General features: G+C 44.9%; 1 protein-coding gene across 2 annotated transcripts in view; it reads left to right on the top strand.

The window, feature by feature from the left end:
• Positions 1-17,862, top strand: part of Auh (AU RNA binding methylglutaconyl-CoA hydratase) — a 94,630-nt gene that overhangs the window by 7,040 nt on the left and 69,728 nt on the right. For both annotated transcript variants that reach the window (XM_038332539.2, XM_038332538.2), the window contains exons 2-3: positions 4,210-4,277; positions 4,388-4,475. In XM_038332539.2, the coding sequence (XP_038188467.1) occupies positions 4,210-4,277; positions 4,388-4,475 (156 nt within the window). The remainder of the gene's footprint in view (positions 1-4,209; positions 4,278-4,387; positions 4,476-17,862) is intronic.

The raw sequence follows: 17,862 nt of genomic DNA, 5'->3' as shown, positions 1-17,862 counted from the left end.
CAGGGCTGGAGAGATAGATGGCTCAGGGGTCAAGAGCCCTTGCTGCTCTTACAAGGAACAGGTTCTATTCCCAGCACCCACATGGTGGCTCACAACCTTCCATAGCTCCAGTTTCAGGGGACCTGATGTCCTTTATATAGCATCCATGACACCAGGCACACATGTGCACAAGCATACATGCAGGCAAAACACCCACACACCTAAAGTAAATCAAGACAAATTTCAAATTGTTGCCTTTCTCATGCACATCTCACGGTGCTGTTCAGAAGCTCAGGACCTTGTGTGGTGGACATTGAGTTGTTACTCCCTTTGGAGCATTTTCTGGGCTGTTGATTTATTGTGGCTGTCAAACAGGTACTGTCACTATTTTTCAGTGGTTGATAAATATTTTTTTTTTTAGTAATAATGATTAAATTTAAGTTGGAAAATTTTTAAGTAAAAATATACATCTTCATGGTGAAAGGAAAAAAAGCGTTATCAAAGGATGCCACATTTTCAGGCACTTTCTTCAAAATGTCTTTAAACCTGTCTTGAGTTCTCTCTGTGCCTCACAGCCTTTCTGGTTATGTTTGCTACATTATTTTTGTTTTTATTTTGAGACAAAATGAATCATCAAACCCCCTTTTGTTTTTCATCAAAAGAAGTTCAACCCTGTCTTTAAAATAGTATCAATGTAGGGGACTGGGGCGTAGCTCAACTGGTGGAGTGTTCGCCTGGCATGCAGAAAGCCCTGGGTTCAGTTCCCATTGACGCACAAGCAAGGAGTGGTGATGTATCTGTTACCCCCTCTACTACATAATGAATTCAAGGCCAGCCTGAGCTACTTGAGATCCAAGTTTAGTTATGGAGAGTTGTGTAGTTAGCTAATTCTGTCGCCATGAGCTTCATGGTATATGGTAAACCTGAAGAAAACTAGCTGCCTTCAGCTTGCTGATGGTGTAGTTTACTGATGGTGTAGTTTACTGATGGGGTAGTTGTTTACTGATGGTGTAGTTTACTGATGGGGTAGTTTGTTTACTGATGGTGTAGTTATTTACTGATGGTGTAGTTGCTTACTGATGGTGTAGTTTACTGATAGACGGTGTAACTTCTTGCTGTCTTCTCCCATGAGTTAGCCCTTTGGAGAGTCGCACACAGACACCTGCAGGTGGATTTGCTGATCTCTTAGGCGAGCCTTAGTCCAGCTGACAGTCAGGATGAACCATCACATGTGACCTGCACTGGGCTCCTGGGCTGTTGTTCAAATGAAACCCTTGTCTGTCAATTGTAGTTAAGTGTTCTGTCTCAGCGCTGGCTCCTCTGGAGGGTTGTGCTGCGGGTTTCTGTTGACACGCCACAGTTCTCTATGCTCTCTTGTCAGACCTTAGTTCACTGATACATTTAAAGATTGCTTGTTTTTCAGGTTCTTTAGTTTTTAGTCCTTAGGACTAAGTGATGATTTCCAATGCTGAACTGCAAAGTGGAGTTCCTGCTCTGTGGTTCGACGTCACCAATGGAGTTCTTTTCTAAATTTATTTTTAGATTACTTATTGTTAATGCATAAAACACAAGCATCGCTAAATTCATTAACTTAGTGCCATAGGGTTTTTTTGTGGGTTTTGTGGGATTTCCTTCATAGATAACCATGTCTCCTTTGAGTGGGGGAAAGTTTTACTTTTCTCTTTCCCATCTTAATGCCACTTTGCATTCTCTTTCTCTTGTCTTTATTTTGTATCTGTAATCCTTTTCTGACCAGAAGTGCTTCTTAAAATGCTAAGCCCTTATGAACTTAAGCGGTAGCATTGCCAGGGGAAATATGGCCCTGCCTGCTTTCTCCACCCTGTCCAACATGGCAGAAGTCCATTCACTGCCTCTGAGACTGCTGGGATGGAGCCGTCCTCACCACCTCAACTCTGATAATCAGTTGGCCCATGCTGCCACCAAGTAACTTGCAGCACACTGCCCATAGACCACATTTAAATGCTTGGCCTCCCAAGAACCTGTTCATGCTGGTAGCACGGCCCAAAAAACCTCCCTTTCAAAGCTGTGTGCCTTTTTATTTTTTTATTTTGCTACTGCTGAATCAGAAAAACCTCTCTTAAAGGAGCTGCAGCATGCCGCCAGCATTCAGAGCCCATCGGAAAAAAATGCAGCTAAATTTTGTTTTTTAGTGTCTATAATTCCTTTCCAAGTTCTCTAAGGTTTTATGTGGATTTAGTTGACCATGTTGTAGCACTAATTTGTTGTAGAAGGCCGCTTATTTGTTTCCTGGTTGCCCAGACTCTGAAATAACAACACATAAACTATATTATTTAAAACACTGCTTGGCCTATTAGCTCTAACTTCTTATTGGCTAGCTTTTACATCTTAATTTAAACCATTTTCATTATTTTATATTTTACCATGAGGATCGTGGCCTACCTGCAAGGTTCCAACATGTCTGTCTCTGGTGGCGTCTCCATGACTTCTTTCTGACTCCACCTCTTTTTCTCAGCATTCAGCTTAGTTTTCCCCACCTAACTAAGCTCTATTTTGCTATAGGCCAAGCCAGATTCTTTATTCGTTAATGGTAATCACAGCATACAGAGGTGAATCCCACATCAGTGGAGGAAGCTCCCAAAGACACCACACTTAGTGATCCACTTCCTCCAGCCAGGCCCACCTCCTGCCTTTGGCTACTTTCCTATAACACCATCACACTAAGACTCCCTCACAGGATTATTAATTAATTCATGAGGTTGCAGCTGGTAGGGGTCGTAGCCACCCCTAGAGGTGTGCTTTACTAGTTCAAGGTGTGTCTCAGTCCAGTCAAGCCTTCTTCCCAATGATTTCCACTTTCCTTCCTGCGCATCCAGCTTCTGGCTGGTCTCAGCAGTGTCTTGGAGGAGCCACTCCTTGGCTTTCTTTTGCTCCAGGCTATGTCAGTCTGGTCAGAATCACGAGCACCATTCATGTTGGTGCATATTTAGTGGGATAGCTGAGTGCTATAATGTGTACTCAGTACATCTGGCTTGAGCTACTCACTTATCTTCGCATGGAAACTGAAGTTTGACTGTATGTAGTGCAGTCTTTAGGTATGGAGCTAGATAACCACCTACTTGCTAATGGCACACACTTAACCTCTCCTAGATAACTGGGACAGAATGGTGGCTACCTGTTGGGTTGCCGCAGGATTAGTGAGCTAGTATACCAATGCTGAAGGCCCTGGACTGCAGCTCTCAGTCAGTGCAGGTGTAGCCTCTGAACCTTCTCACGGCCTCAGTGCCCTGCAAGCTTTTTTTCTCCCTGAGGGTGTTTGGATGTGTGTAGTTTGACATGGTTTAAGTCAGGAACGGATAAGGCCCACGCTGAGAGCTGGAGAAGGCTTTTCTGCCCCACAGTGAAAGTTTGTGCTTAGGGGAGATCTAGTGCAGGTTGTACAGAACTTCAGGTCTGCAGTTCCAGCCCTTGAATTCAGACGTGTTGTAGTAAATGAAGGACTTTGCACAAGTGGTGAATTCTGTGCATGGAACTGGGTTCGGAAAGTTAGTCTGACAGCTGCAGCTGGGCTGGAGAGCCTGGGTTCAGATGAAAGTGTGATAAAACGGGGAGTGGGCAGGGGGAGCTTGGGTTTTAGAGGAAAGATAAAAGAAACTCTATTTTATTTGGGCTGAGTCCGAATTGCTTGTAGGTCTGAATGGAAGTGTTGCTGGGTTAAGGGTGCAGGGCAGAGGTCAAGAAGAACTGAGACTGTTAAACAGCAAGGAGCAGTAAGCTGCCAGCGACTGGAGGGAGCAGCAGCAGAAAGCAGGTCAGAGGCCTGCATGTAGCAAGGCTGTGACTTGTATATACCACTTACTGGACAGTGATGAATGAAGCTGTGATTGCCATTTTCTACTGTGTGGCCTCCCCAGTCTTAGTGATTCCCGTGAAATTGCAGATTCCTATCGTGCCGCTTTCAAAGAGAAGAGTTGAAGGGCCCATGACGCTGAAAATCTCCCCTTAAAGTAAACTGGGAATAGTCAGCACCGATTTTCTTAGTATGGCATGTTTTTAGCTGCCATATTAAGAAAAAAAGACTTGCTTTGAGAAGGAAGCTGTAGCTGTAGAAATAAAGGCCCAGCTTTGCAAGAAACCTTGGTTAAGATGACAGATTGGTCGCGTGCCAGGTTAGTCAGCTTTACGCTGCAGGCTGTTCTCTGAGCGCCTCACTAACCTTAGTGTGTGTTCTTTTCTTCCCTCCTTAACTAGGAATTGTGGTGCTTGGAATAAACAGAGCTTATGGGAAAAATTCACTCAGTAAAAATCTTCTCAAAATGGTGAGTGTGAGATTAAGCTGTTTGCTTCTAATACTAAGATACATTGTTGACATGATTTTGAAAGTGATTTTTCCCCCTTTTTCTTCTTTCCCCTCCCTACTTTGGTTTAGTTTTCAAAAGCTGTGGATGCATTGAAATCAGATAAGAAAGTTCGGACCATTATAATCAGGAGTGAAGTCCCCGGGATATTCTGTGCTGGTAGGTAAAATAATCTTTTGTTGTTGTTGTTTTAGGATTCATTTTCTTTATGTACATGTGCTCTTGGATCCATGTGCGATGTGTGGGCACTTGTGGAGGCTAGGAGGGAAGGCTGGCTCCCTTGGGACTGGAGCTACAGGCTAGAAGCTAAACTCCCTTGAAAGAGCAGTTTGAGAACTGAACAGCTGAGCCATCTTTCCAGCCTCCTGGAAGGGAATCTTACTGTCAGCCTGTGGGCTGGTCACATACTTGCTCTGCAGTGGTCCATTCTCCCTTAAGATGTTCTGTGGTTTGAACTTTTACCAAAGATTCCACTTTGTCTCCTTTTTACAGCTTCATAAGAAAAGAATATTCTTAGTCTGTTAACATTGGAAAGACACTTTTGCAACATGTGGATTGTTTTAGAAGTTGAAATAAAATGCTTGGTGCCATTAAGATAATTATTTGTGGTAAATGAGCAATCCTTGTGAAACTTCAGTGGGAGAAACCAGGTCTCAGGTCACAGCGTTCTGCTTTGTGCATCTGATTGCTCAGAAACACTTGAATGGCAACCTCTGCCTCATCGAGGATTCTTAGGTGCAGGCCTGAGCTCCGAAGGTTGGTGTATACAGTGTCTCTCATCTCCCTGAGTGTGCCCATAGGTCACAGGGTTTGCACACTAGTGGCACGGTTGTACTTTCTGTTAGGGCCATGTTTCCCCAGAATTAAAAGTTGTTATCTTGCAGTTTACTTTGTTAGAACTTCTGAGCCGAGGTGCGGAATGAGTCTGTTTCCCCAGTAAACAACCTAGGCAATCATGACCCATAAGCTAGTGAGAAAACTAGTGTTTTCAGTGAAATGTGAACGGGGTAATTCCCCTAATCATTCAAGGGAGCCACCTATAGTGTTTCATTCATTGCACAAGTTTCTATTTAGTAAGAATTAACTGCTGTGCCTGCCTGGGCCAGCTCCGAAAATGTGGGATGATTTACCGTTCTTTTGGAGACCTAGTGACTGTGGCTCATGCCCTTCAGGGTGCTCGTCTTTACAAGCCTGGCTTCACCCCAAACTGCTGTGGAATTTTATGGGATTTGGGTACATCCAGTGCAGATGAGTTATATTCTGGCTTTAGTAAGGTTTTACTGCTTCCTTAAAATGGAGCATACCTAAAAAGGTAACATTTCACTGTGTAATTCAGGAAGGTGGTTACTGCCCTTCGTGTGGGAATGGTGTTCTCAGACTTCTGTTCCGTCTGCCTGGGAAGGCAGATGGGATGGCTGGTTCTAGGGTCTTTCCTCGTGATTTCCTCCTCTCCCAGAACTCAGTCTCTGTGGGTGCTGACTGTTGTCGTAGACAGCTGCGTGGTGTTCACATGCGGCCTCCATCTTTCTGTGAGCTTTAGTCATTGGTGGACCACTCGCCATGCCTGCTGACAGTGTAATAGCTGTGAAAATGGTGGCAACATGCTCGTCATTTAGGGACTGTATACAATTAATTCAGGTGACATTTTCCTCACTAATATTTCTGTCTTCTTGCTTAGTTAAATTGAGGCTATGGAATTGGTAGATACAGGCAACTTTTAGTGTGCAGGCCACATCTGGTTCCCAGGAACTTAGACCAAGAGCATTAGGATTCTTAGTCTGTGACTTTCAGGGCTCTCGGGGATTGGCTGTGAGGCCTGCGGGGGCTGTGGGGCAGCTGGTTGGGAGTGTGGAGTGCTCTGGGGTTTTTAAGACTCGGTGTCATGAACTCTAGACCAGAGATGGTGGCATTCCAGAGGCAGAGCACTTCGGGTGAGTGCCCCAGCCACTGGTACTGTCTGCTGGTCCTGACAGGCCTCCTGATAGTCCCACAGTGATTACTGTAGCCATCCTTGGCTTCCCCTTGTCCTGCATCTCTGTGAGTGATGCTGTCTGGATGAGATTTTGGTGTTTTGGTACAGTCTTCTGTTTTCCATTGCAGGCTATGCAAATACAGAACCACGCGCTCTTTGTTATGTTGAGTCAGCCTGATTACTTTATCTGAAGTTAATCTAGTATCTGTTTTATGTATGTTAAACTTTTTGCACAGTCAGGGAATTTGTTCATATTTTAATTCATAAGTGATTTTCATTTAGTTTTGGCTTTTGTTTCTTTCTTCTGTATTCTGTTAGATACTCTGTATTTGTACTATAGACAATGTTGGGGCAGTTTGTTTATTGTCCTAATCCACAGCTTTTCTTCAAAGAGTGTCCTTTTCATAAATGTATTTGAGATAGTCCAGAAGCTCTGTTGTGTTTGTTTGTGTGAAATGCAATTCAAGGTCACAAAAGGTACCTATTTAAGACAATATATTAGCCAATATAATTGTAAAGTCTAAATTTTGGTCAGCTGTGTTTGTTAGTTATCCAACATGCACCTTGTATCCCACTGAAGCCTTTGTTATCTATTCTGGAGTACTAGAAGCAACAGAACCTGGGAGCTCTGGCCCACCTGCATGCCCTTTGAAAGCTTTGCATGGCCCCACCCTGGGGAGCATTTGCACATGCTCCCCATCTACCCGTGCTCTGTGGTGCCTTGTTCATTTCTGAAGACTTAGAGCTTCAGGTTTCTGGAGCACAGTAAACTGCCTTTGAAATCCTGTTTTGTAGTTTCAGGACAATTTGAAATGGGCCTCAGCATGTATCTGCCCCAGCTCACCCCTCGGACTGCATTCATTGACAGTGTGTTTTTAGGGGCTGTTGGCTTGTGTCTCAGACCATGCTCCTATTTACTGACAGTATTTCTAGCTGTAGACATTTGTTTATTTTTCCTTCCTTTTCTCCTAAAATGTGGTGAAAACTAGTAGTTATTACATGTATTGTGCAAAGGATTCCTACATAGTATTAGTGCTTGGACGGGGTGTTCTTGACGTCCCATTTAAATCTCTTCTTTACTTTCATTTCAAATCAAAATTTAAAAAGCAGATTCTAGTTAAAAAAAATAGAAAAAAGTGTACAAAATCTTGCTGCCCCACCCTGCATTCCATTCCTCCAATAGACATTCTGCCATTTTTAATTCTTCTGTTGTATTACTTTACTAACTCACACAAAGTGTATCAGCGTGCCAATTAGGATATTAAGCAGGTGCTTGGGGTGAAGCTGTGTCAAATGTGGGATGCTAGCGGAGAGAGGGCATGCAGATGTGCCCAGTGTTACTCCAGCTATGTGGACTGTTTGTGAGGCTGACCTTGGACGGGGAAAATACTTTATCTTGAAACTTACTGAAAATGCAGTTTCAGTTCATAGTAGTAACATACCCTAAGTTACCCTAAGTAAAATGCAGAGTGTATTAGTGTATTTCTCTGTTTTGATAACTGAAATTGTGGGGGTAACTACGTTCCTGAATTATTGCTAAAACTGTTGAAGGAAAAGAAAAAGTAGGGACTGAAACAAGGCTTCAGAGAAAGCCAGATTAGCTACAGGGTGAAGGGCCGGGCCGAGAGTGCTGCTTGGTGCGGTCTGTGATACCCTGTGCTGCCCGTGGAACTCAGGACTTACTCCCCCCGTGCTCGCTCGGGGCGTGGAACCCCAGCTCCTTGACTTCTAACCTGAGACCTCAAGAAACAAAACACCCATCCCTAAGTTCTCTGGAGTCAGTGTGATTACCTTCCCCGTGGCGCAGCGGGCCGCACAGTGTGTGCCTCCTTGTAGCTGGGCGTGCTCATGAACATCACAGGGAGATGTGTGTGTGTGCATGTGTGTTCACATGTGTATGATCAGCCCAGCGTGGCCTTGTCTCCTGTGCTTTACAGGAATTGTGTATTTGATTTTAAAGTTCATCTCCTCTGTTCCTTACACATGCATCCATGCTCTAAATTATTCCAGATGTTTAAGATCTGTTCAGTTTTTGGTAATACCACCTTAGATGAAATTATGGAAAATTCCTTTAGCCAGGCTGCACGGCACATAGAAGCTTCCAGAAGCTGGTCCCTGTGGTCAGCTGTTTGTCTTTGTGCCTCTGTTGTAACACCAAGTAGTAAATACCCAGAGCTGTTTTTACCGTAATGTTTAAAATGAGAACTCAGTCAGCTTCACCTTTGCCCCTTGCAGTTCTCAACAGAAGATAGTTCTTGGTAGCGAGTCCTCTGTGCAGGAGTCTAAATTGAGTGTTTCACTGAATGATACCCGGTGTGGGTATTTTCCCCCAAAAGTCAAGGTCGTTTTGCTTCTGCTTTTGAATTCTAGTAAATTGTGTTATGACTAAGGACTCCTCACTAAAACTGTCAGCACGCGTTGTTAAATGCTGTGTGTTCAGATGTCATGACGGGAATAGCATGTGGGAGTCTCTGACTAATGAAGAAATCTATTTAAACGTTGCTTCAGGCTTAAGCTATTGCATGGTGTGTCACATAGTCAGGTCTGGAGGAGTCAAGGGGCAGAGGATTATTTTTGCTGTTTTCTGTTGCATGCAGTTTTTTACACAAGACATTGCTAAATATTTCAGTGAGGTCATATATTACTTGTAATGACACCGCTTTTCAGTGTATCATTGATGTTTTAACGTGTTTGGCCATGAAGATAGTCATGGTGTACGAAGTGTGTTTATTTGCATAGCTCCATCTTCCTTACAGTGACCCCTTTAAAAGGCTACTTTGTCTCCTCAGGCGAAGGTGTTTGGAACATTGCAGGGGAGATTGTAGGTCATTTGTGTCTGGCGTGTTTACCTGTGTGTGTTTCAGTGATAGAGATTTTCCCAGTGTGCATTGCTTCCTGAGCTGCTGGTTTTCTGCTCAGCACATTATGGTTGCCTGAGGTTTTCACTTTTTAGTTCTCTGTGGACCACATTTGCATCACTAATGAAACAACTGAGATGGTGAACGGTGAAAGAGGAAAGGCTTATTCTGGCTCAGAGTGTTGGAGGTTTCAGTTCCATGCTTGGGGGGGCCTTGGTTGGGCCTGAGGTGCCTCAGCGCATCCTGGCTGGATGACTTGGAACATCTTGGAGGACCATTCACACGGTTTCTGGGACGTTCACAGACAAGTCTTTGTCGGCGTCTGCTTTTATTCTGTTGGGTAAGTACTCAGGAGTGGAGGTACCAGTTCTTATGTAACTGCCAACCGTGCACAAGGTTCTGAGTTAGATGGTTATATGCCAGGACACAAATAAAACAGGATCCCCAAACTGAAAGGCTCGTGTGTGTGTGTGTGTGTGTGTGTGTGTGTGTGTAAGAGACAGAGTGTGTCTGAGGGCACACTCAGTACACCATGAGTATCCTGCCCTGGGTCCTGTTCTGCACTCTGCCCTCCATGTTGCATTATATAGTCTTAGTCTGCATATTTCTAGTGAGTCTGAGCCTCTTGTTTTCTGCCTGTTTGTCACAGGTTTGATTTTTGGTACAGTGCCAATTCAGATATTTTCTTTTTGCCCCTCCCTTCTCTGTCACCACTTCCTTCTCTTTCTCATTCATCATCTCCTTCTGCCTTGCCCCTCCCTACCTCTTTTCCTCCTCTTCCTCATTCATCTTTATAGGTGCAGTCTCCTGCGCAGTTCAGGCTAGCCTTGAACTCATGATTCTCCTGCCTCAGCTTCCCTAGTGTTTGGATTATAGGTGTGTGCCACCATCTATTGGCTTTCATATTATTATAGAATGCCTTCTTACTAAGTTCCTTTTTTATATTTGAAACAACTATCTGTTTTTATCTAGTGTGCTTTGCTAGTATGATCATGGTGTCTTTGAGTGATCTGTGTTTTGCAGCATCTTTGCCTCTTGCCCTTACCTCTCAGACTGAATTTTGGAGCAGGGTGAGTCAACATGGTAAGGCCTGCCCTGGTCCTGTACTTGGCTTCTGTGGAAGGCATTGGATCAGCACAAGCGGCTTGCAGCTGACGATGTCAAAAAGATTTTTTCTTGACCTTGTGAGCATGAACTGAGTTTTGCCAGACTCTTTAAGACAGATGTGCTTTTGCTTATTCTGCTCGTTAACGATATATTAGTGATTGATCCCTGGAAGGAGCCTCTTGGTCATAGTGTTTTCTTTTTGCATCTGAGTCTGATTTGCTAAGTGGTGAGAAAGTCTGCAGTTAGCTTCATCAGGACAGCCACTCCCTGAATGTCAGGCTCATGCTGGCCTCATAAGAACGCTGACTTCTGCCTTTCTGGAAATGTATGAATATAATCTTTAGTACTTCTTAGATGGTTGGTAAGTTTACCAAGGAAGCCTCCTGGCCTCAGGTATCTGTAGTGGGAAGTTTTAACTGTGAATTTAATGTCATTAGGAGACAGCGTGCTGTTCCAGCTACCTGATTCTTTTGGATGAACTTTGTTGGTTTGTGATTTTTTTTTTAAAAGGACATTGTTTTGTCAAAGTTTTCAAATTTATTACCATCAAGCTTCTCCCAGTCTTCTCTGTGTTTTTAATGTCTGTGAGTCTGTAATTACTCACTGTATTTTAGCTTGAGAAAGGACCTGTAGCGCAGCCTGGCCTTAGCCTCACAGCTGCCCTGTGGTTCCTTCCTTGGCGGTAGGGCTGTAGGCATCACCACTGTGCTCTGCCCTATTCTCTTCCTGCTTGGTGGTTGTTTTTTGAGACAGCGTCTTCGCCTGTAGATCTGCCTGACCTTTAACTTTCCATCCTTCTGCCTCAGCCCCCCAAGTGCTGAGATTACAGACATGAGCTATATGCCCAGCCTTTTTTCCAATCTTGACAAACTTTGTCTTTTTTCCTTAAAATATTGGCAAAATAATCATTTCATCTGTCCTTTTAAAAGCCAGTTTCATGGCTTTGTTTTTTTTTTTTTTCCTTTTCTGTTCTATTGGCTTATTTCTCTGTATGCTTTGGACTTAGTCTTTCATTATTCTTAAGGTAGAAGGTCAGATCTTGCGTTTGAGGCCTTCTTTTATCGTGTGACCTTTTCCTGTTAATGTGCCTTTCCTCTCTTCCTTTGAACACGCCAGGATTCCATTAACTCAGGACTCCTGTCGGTTCCAAGGAAGTAATTGATTGGCTGTCATTAACTTGTAACTGTTTTCATTTTCAGCCAACCTACTGAAATACCGTCCTAGATTTTGTGCATAGCGTTTTCTTAGCACATAGGAAGCACCCATCAGTACTGACGTCACTGGCTTCTCTTCTGCACCTGTCCACTCAGCACTTTACCCACACAGCCAAGTGATCTCAGAATCCTTCTCTGGAGCAGGAGCACCGTCTGCATGTAGGCTGAGGCCCTGACCTGTCCATGTCATGACCTCTGCCCTTAGATGGCCTTGCCGTAGCCGCTGCTCTTATATGCAAGGGGAACCTGGCATATGTAAGTTGCAGATATGACGGGAGACTTTCCTGCTTCATCCCCTGGGCTCGTGTAAGATAGTGTTCCCAAAAGATGGAGGCAGGGGAGCTTCACCAATGAGAATGATGCTGGGGAGAAGTCAGAGTCATACAAGGAGGAGGTCACAGAAAGAGCCAGACTCGAAAAACCCAGAGGTGCATGGACACTTAGCTTACCTACCCTGGTGCCTCCAGAATCGCAAATCTACCAGCCCATCTAGAGATACTGGGGGGTGCCCCATTACATCTCATCTGTGGTCACTTTCCTAGCAACAACTGGCACCAAGAGTGCTAGGTTTCATTTGCTCTGGCCACATCCTCTTCTGCTCTGTGCCCTACTTTTCTCCTTCTCCATCATCAGCCTCACGGCTTTTTTTCTCTGCCAGGCAAAGTTCATTTTTTTCCCAGACCCTGCACTCAGTACTTGGAAAATGTTTGCCTCAGATCTTACATTCTTAGTGGTGTTCCCTACTCACCTACCCACCCATTTTCCATCTTTAAAAGCTTATTAATGCTGTAGAGTTGACTCAGAAGTTAAGAGCACTTGCTGCCATTATAGAAAGTTGGTACCCAGTACCCACGCCAGCCTGTAGCTCCAGTGGCACGCACTCACCTTCATGACTTTACCTGCACAACACACATACACGTAACTAGAAATAATAAAAGTAAGTCCATCTTACTGTTTGAGACAGGGTCTCTCACTGAAGCTGCAGCGCGTTCATTTGACTAAGCTGGTTGGGCACTGAGCTTCAGGGGTCCTCCCCGTTACAGAAGTGTGATCCCCAGTCAGATCTCCCACAAGACAGACAGCCACCTTCCCGGAGCGCCACAGCTTTCTGTTTTATAGTTTATTAGTAGCTTGTTTGTAATGTGTTGAGCATAGTGCGGAGAGTTTACAACACTGAAGCATACAGTTCTAGAAATGCTGTTTTGAAAGGCATGTAAGTTACTTCCCCTCCAGTGTGCTTGTGTTATGGTCTAGGTGTAGGGTTCCTCATGTCATTTTATTTTGAATATATAAATATTAACAAGGCCTTAGAAGTTAGAACTGCAAAGGTAGCATCTTAGAAATGTCTGTATTCTTACTGCTGTATCTTCATTCCCTCCCACCCTCCCTCCCTCCCTTTCTTTTTAATTCCTTCCTTCCATCCGTCCATCCATTTCTGTCCTGGAACTCACTCTGAAACTCACCAGGCTGGTCCGCCTGCCTCTGTCTCCCAAGTGCTATGAATAAAGACGTGGCCACCACTGCCAGGAGTGCATGTTTACTTTTGTCAGTTAATAGCACATTCTAGAAATCATTCCATGTTAGTTGCTAGAACTATGAAGATGACCCCTGTGAAATGGGGATCCATGGTCAGTGTGCCTGTGGGCACAGTCGTTTATCCTGAAGTAGGACAGCGAGGTTTGGGTGCCTGGCAGAAGCAGAAGTCGAGAACAAGGGCACCTTGAGGAAAGCTGAAGCGCTGCCGTCAGAGCCTTGAAATCTGGTGGGATCCTGCACCACGACTGCCTTTGCTCCAGCTGGGACCTGCCTCAAGATTTTGATAGGGATTTTTTTTAAAGTTGGAAGCTTGTTTAATTAGTGTCCAAGGAGAAATCCAGGCAGCTTGTTCACAGCAAGTGTTTCTGAGGACTTGGAAGGCCACCAGGCCCTGCACCAAGGGTCTTCGAGAACCTCTTCATAGCTTCATCTACTTGCTTTCTCTCTCTTCAGACTATCTAGAAATTTCCTGTAATAACTAGCCTAGTATAGCAGGCTTTTTTGCACTGCTAGCCCACTAATCATGGCACAGAGACTTATCAATTATGAATGCTTGGCCTTAGCTTAGACTTGTTTCTAGCTAGCCTTTTTAAACCTAAATCAACCCATTTCTGTTATCTTTGTGTTGTCCCGAGGCTTGTTTAACCTCATCTATATACTGTCCATACTGCTTCCCTACTTCTTCCTTGTTTGTCTGTCTGCATCGGCTCCTGACCGCTGACAGGTCCCTGACTGGATCCTCTTTATCTCTTTGCCCGCCAGTCCCGCCTATCCCTCCTCTGCCTAGCTATTGGCTGTTCAACTTTTTGTTAGATTAATCAGGTGCCTTAGGTAGGCAAGATAAAAAGTAATACATCTTTACATAGTTAAACAGTTATTCTGCAACACATCTTTACTTAGTTAAACAATTATTCTGGTCCAGAGCAGTCTACTCCTTAGGACCCCCACTGATAAGATCACAGCCCCCATTTTTAGATATTACAAGAGTGTAGCAAAAGTTTCATAGAAAATGTATATGATCTGCTATATCATAGTTAACGGGCCCTTTGGGAACAGCTCTGGATCTCTGCTGAAAAGCCAATCGTTCCAATGGTTCTAACACTTGCTGTTGCCTCCTGTGCCTAATGTCCCAGTGATTTCTGCTGCCCACTACTGCCATCTCCACACAGCCACTGTTTACAATAGTTAGAAAGGGGTCATCCCCTTAATGTTCTTGGACATTGTATACCAACATTTAATTTCAGTTGTAACTTCTTTTCTCTAAATCTCTCCACCTTAGGAGGGTGAACCTTGTTCATGGCAGCTCCTGGGTAGGCTTGGGCATGGCTGCGATGGAGGGACGGCTGTGAGCACAGACTTTGTGGCTCAAGGTCACATTCACAGAGTGGACTTATCATTTCAGTAGTCCAAGTTACCACTGCTGACATCTGGCAGGTGGTGAGCAACATCCTGCAACAGAAAAAACTCATAAGCCACCCAGAAGTGTGGCCAACATATTGCCAGAAGCTAGTGACTCTGAGTTTGTCTGAAGTACCTTCCTGGTCCCCAGAAGCTAAGTGACACTTGAGTTTTTCTGAAATGTCTTCTGGTCCCCAGAAGCTTCAGAGCTTTGTTGTTAGAGTAGTTTCACCCTGATAGAGGCCAGAGCCTTCAGACAACTGAATTAGCTAACCAGAGGGGCCTGGGAGTTGAGGGTTCATAGTCATATTTGTGGTCAGGAGCTAGTAAAGAACAGAGCAAGCAAATATTTGGGAGGGAAAAAGAGGAGGGAATGGGAAGTAGATGGTTAGTGAGTTCCTACCCTAAACTGTCTACTTGAGGGCTGGGGCTTGGTGGGCTTGGTGGGGTGCTTGTCACGCACAAAACTTTGCTTTCTGTTCTGTGGTGCATTCCCAAAGCCCAGCACTTGATGGAGACAGGAGGTCAGGAAGTTCAAGGTCATCCTTGGGGCTCAGGCTATGCTTCATGACACGCTGTCCCAAAAACTCAAAGGGAAGCCTGGGCTGGGGGTGACGCTTATGTAACCTTGGAAAGAGACCTGATGATTCTTGTAAGTTTTTACTTTCCTTTGCTTCCTGAGTCTGAAGAGCCTCCCTTCTCCCCCTCCCTCCTAGGTGGGGCTGCTTCAGTTCTGTTGCCAAGCAACAGGAAAGCATGGCTCCTGTGCATTCTTTTCAAAGACTTCCCAGGCTGCTTGGTAGGTTACAGGGTTGAGCACATTCTCTCTGAGTTGCCCCTCTTGTAGCAAGGAAGTCAGTCCCGATCTGCATTTTATTGCTCCAGGGAGAGGGAAAAGCCTTTGAGTTCGTGAGTGAGGCTTATAGAAGAATGACATTGGACACTTGATTGGTGTCCTTATTGTGGTTTCTAGTCCTCCACTTTGAGCATCACTTACAGGCTGTTCAGTATTGACACAAACTGTCAGCTGTTTCCTGATGGCTGTGTGATTATTTCCCCCAGCAGTCAGTTGGATGATCCTGCTGTAATGAAACTCCTTTCTGCTTACTGTGGAATATTTTTCTCAGCATGAGTCAAATTGAAAGTAAACCCTGCCCCATTCTAGCAAGCAATGGTTTCCATACAAGGATATATGAAATAGTGGACAGTGGGAAGATGGGAGACTGTCCTGAACAAGATACATTTTAAAATGCAATGTTACATTTAGTCATTTATAGTTACTAGGTTTGTAGTTTATATATGATATAGTCAGCTGTATTAATAGTATTGGTAGTGAAATTCAATCAGGAAAAACTCTCATTTAAGGCTACAGGGAGCTTAACAACGCTTTAGTACATGTTTATTGGCAAAGAACTATGATGGGCTTATGAGTAAAGGTTTCCAAGCATGAAGCCTGGCTGTGTCAGCACAGTTTTAGCTGCTGTGGTGTGACTGTGCTCTGTGGGGAACTCGGGCTGGTGTGGACATCACTGTGCTGCTGCTGCTGCTGCTGCTGGGGGCCTTTCCGGATTTTCGTGTCTTGGCAGGAGATGTCTGTCTTCCAGAATGGGTTCATTCTGCAGTGCTCAGGACACCTTTGCTCTCCGGTGCCTGAGTGAGCTGCCTGTGAGTGAGGGCAGCTTCGAGCAGAGGGGATCTGCCCACCTTTGCACTTGCGGGGATAGAGGGCACCACACTGCAGCATGTGCCCATTGTCTCTGCTGCTGTTCTTCCTTTCCTCTGTTTCTTTTTTTTTTTTTCTTTTTTCTTTTTTTGGTTTTTCGAGACAGGGTTTCCCTGTAGTTTCTAGAGCCTGTCCTGGAACTAGCTCTTGTAGACCAGGCTGGCCTCGAACTCAGAGATCCACCTGCCTCTGCCTCCCGAGTGCTGGGATTAAAGGCGTGCGCCACCACCGCCCGGCTCCTCCGTTTCTTGTTACATGTAATTGGTTGTTGTATCAGGTATGGAGAGGGGGCTGTTAAAAGTCGCCTATGGTGGAGCTTTGTCACTTTCTTCCTGACGTATTTCCCTGGTATGTTTTGGGGGCTTTCTTGGTATGTGAGTCAACAACTTAGAGTTCTTCCACTTGGGATCTAGAATTGAACTTGGGTTGCCAGGCTTGCTGCAGGTGTCTTTACCCACAGACTAGTAGATTATCTTACTTGTCAGAGAACAGTGGACGTTGACTTGGTGTGTTAGCCATTCTTGGTTCATATTTTTTTAAGGTGTCACCCTGAAAACAATATAAAATAAGATTGTGTATACATGGAACTGGAGGTGAAGTTTACTGTTGATGAAGACATTATGACATTGTTGTCATGACAGCACAAGCAAGCTTCAGGACTTTATTGAGAAGGCAGTAACAAGGTTTGAAAAGACGGGCCATTTGAGAACCCTTCTCCACGAGGGTAAATGCTGTAAAGGGAACCCTGCAGGCAGGACTCCGTGAATGAGGCCAAGTCCCTTCACTGTGTCTTTTAGAAAGGAAGCAGAGTCAGGGGATATCACTACGAGCTGGAGGCCAGCCTGGTTTACACAGTGAGTTCCAGGTCAGCCAGTGCTACACTTTAATACCCTGTCTCTAAAAGAAAAACCTGACCATGCACAGCCACCACTTTGGTGAGTTCATGCCACTGGTGCTCAGCAAGGTCTACAAGCAGGAGGAGTCTGCCTTGCTGAAGGTTCAAATGGTTCTGAGCAGCTGTCGCCTAAGGTAGGCATATTGAGATGCCCTGGGCTCCTGGAGTCCTGCTAGGGGCAGCAATAGAAAAAAGAAAGGACAGACATACCAGGTGGGGTCAGGTGGGGTCACGGGAGGAGGGTTTGCTAGCGTAGGTGGGAGGTCTCTGAAGATGAGCAGTCTCAGGCTGTAAGCACCCAGGAGGAAAACAGCTGCAATTGCTAGTCTTTGCTGTGTTGATCAGTTGTTGCCATTCCTCGGGAGCCTTGGCCTTACGTGTGCCAGTGGGTCCAAGGACTTGGAGTCCATCATGGTCACACCCATTTCAACAATACCCATTCACTCAGAACTTTACTCCCTTAGGGCTTCCTTTGCTCTCTACATTGAGACATGATGCCCTTGCTTGTTTAATAAACTATTGTATAGTTGTATGTAGCTTCTTTATGTACCAGGAAATGAAAACCAACCATGCAGTCTGCTTTGTATGTCAGTCAGTCCACTGCAGTGGTCTGGCGAAGAATCCACAGTGTTGTTGAGGTAGAGGCTGCTGTCTAGCCAGCGTCTGCCCTGATAGATCCTGGGAGGTAGTCATTTCTGAAGAGAGAGGGTTGTTCTGGCCTAGAGCTGTGCAGGTTTTCAATCCATGCCTGGCATGGGTGAATGGGCAGGCAGCAGGAGCATGTGGGCAGAGCAGTCACACTCACTCCTCAGTCAGGAAGGAGGAGGGGTTCCTTCAAGAGTA

Source organism: Arvicola amphibius, chromosome 6, assembly GCF_903992535.2.
Source record: "Arvicola amphibius chromosome 6, mArvAmp1.2, whole genome shotgun sequence".
Lineage (NCBI taxonomy): Eukaryota > Metazoa > Chordata > Mammalia > Rodentia > Cricetidae > Arvicola > Arvicola amphibius.
The sequence above is the reverse complement of the archived record's forward strand: the minus strand, read 5'-3'. Positions and strand labels throughout refer to the sequence as shown.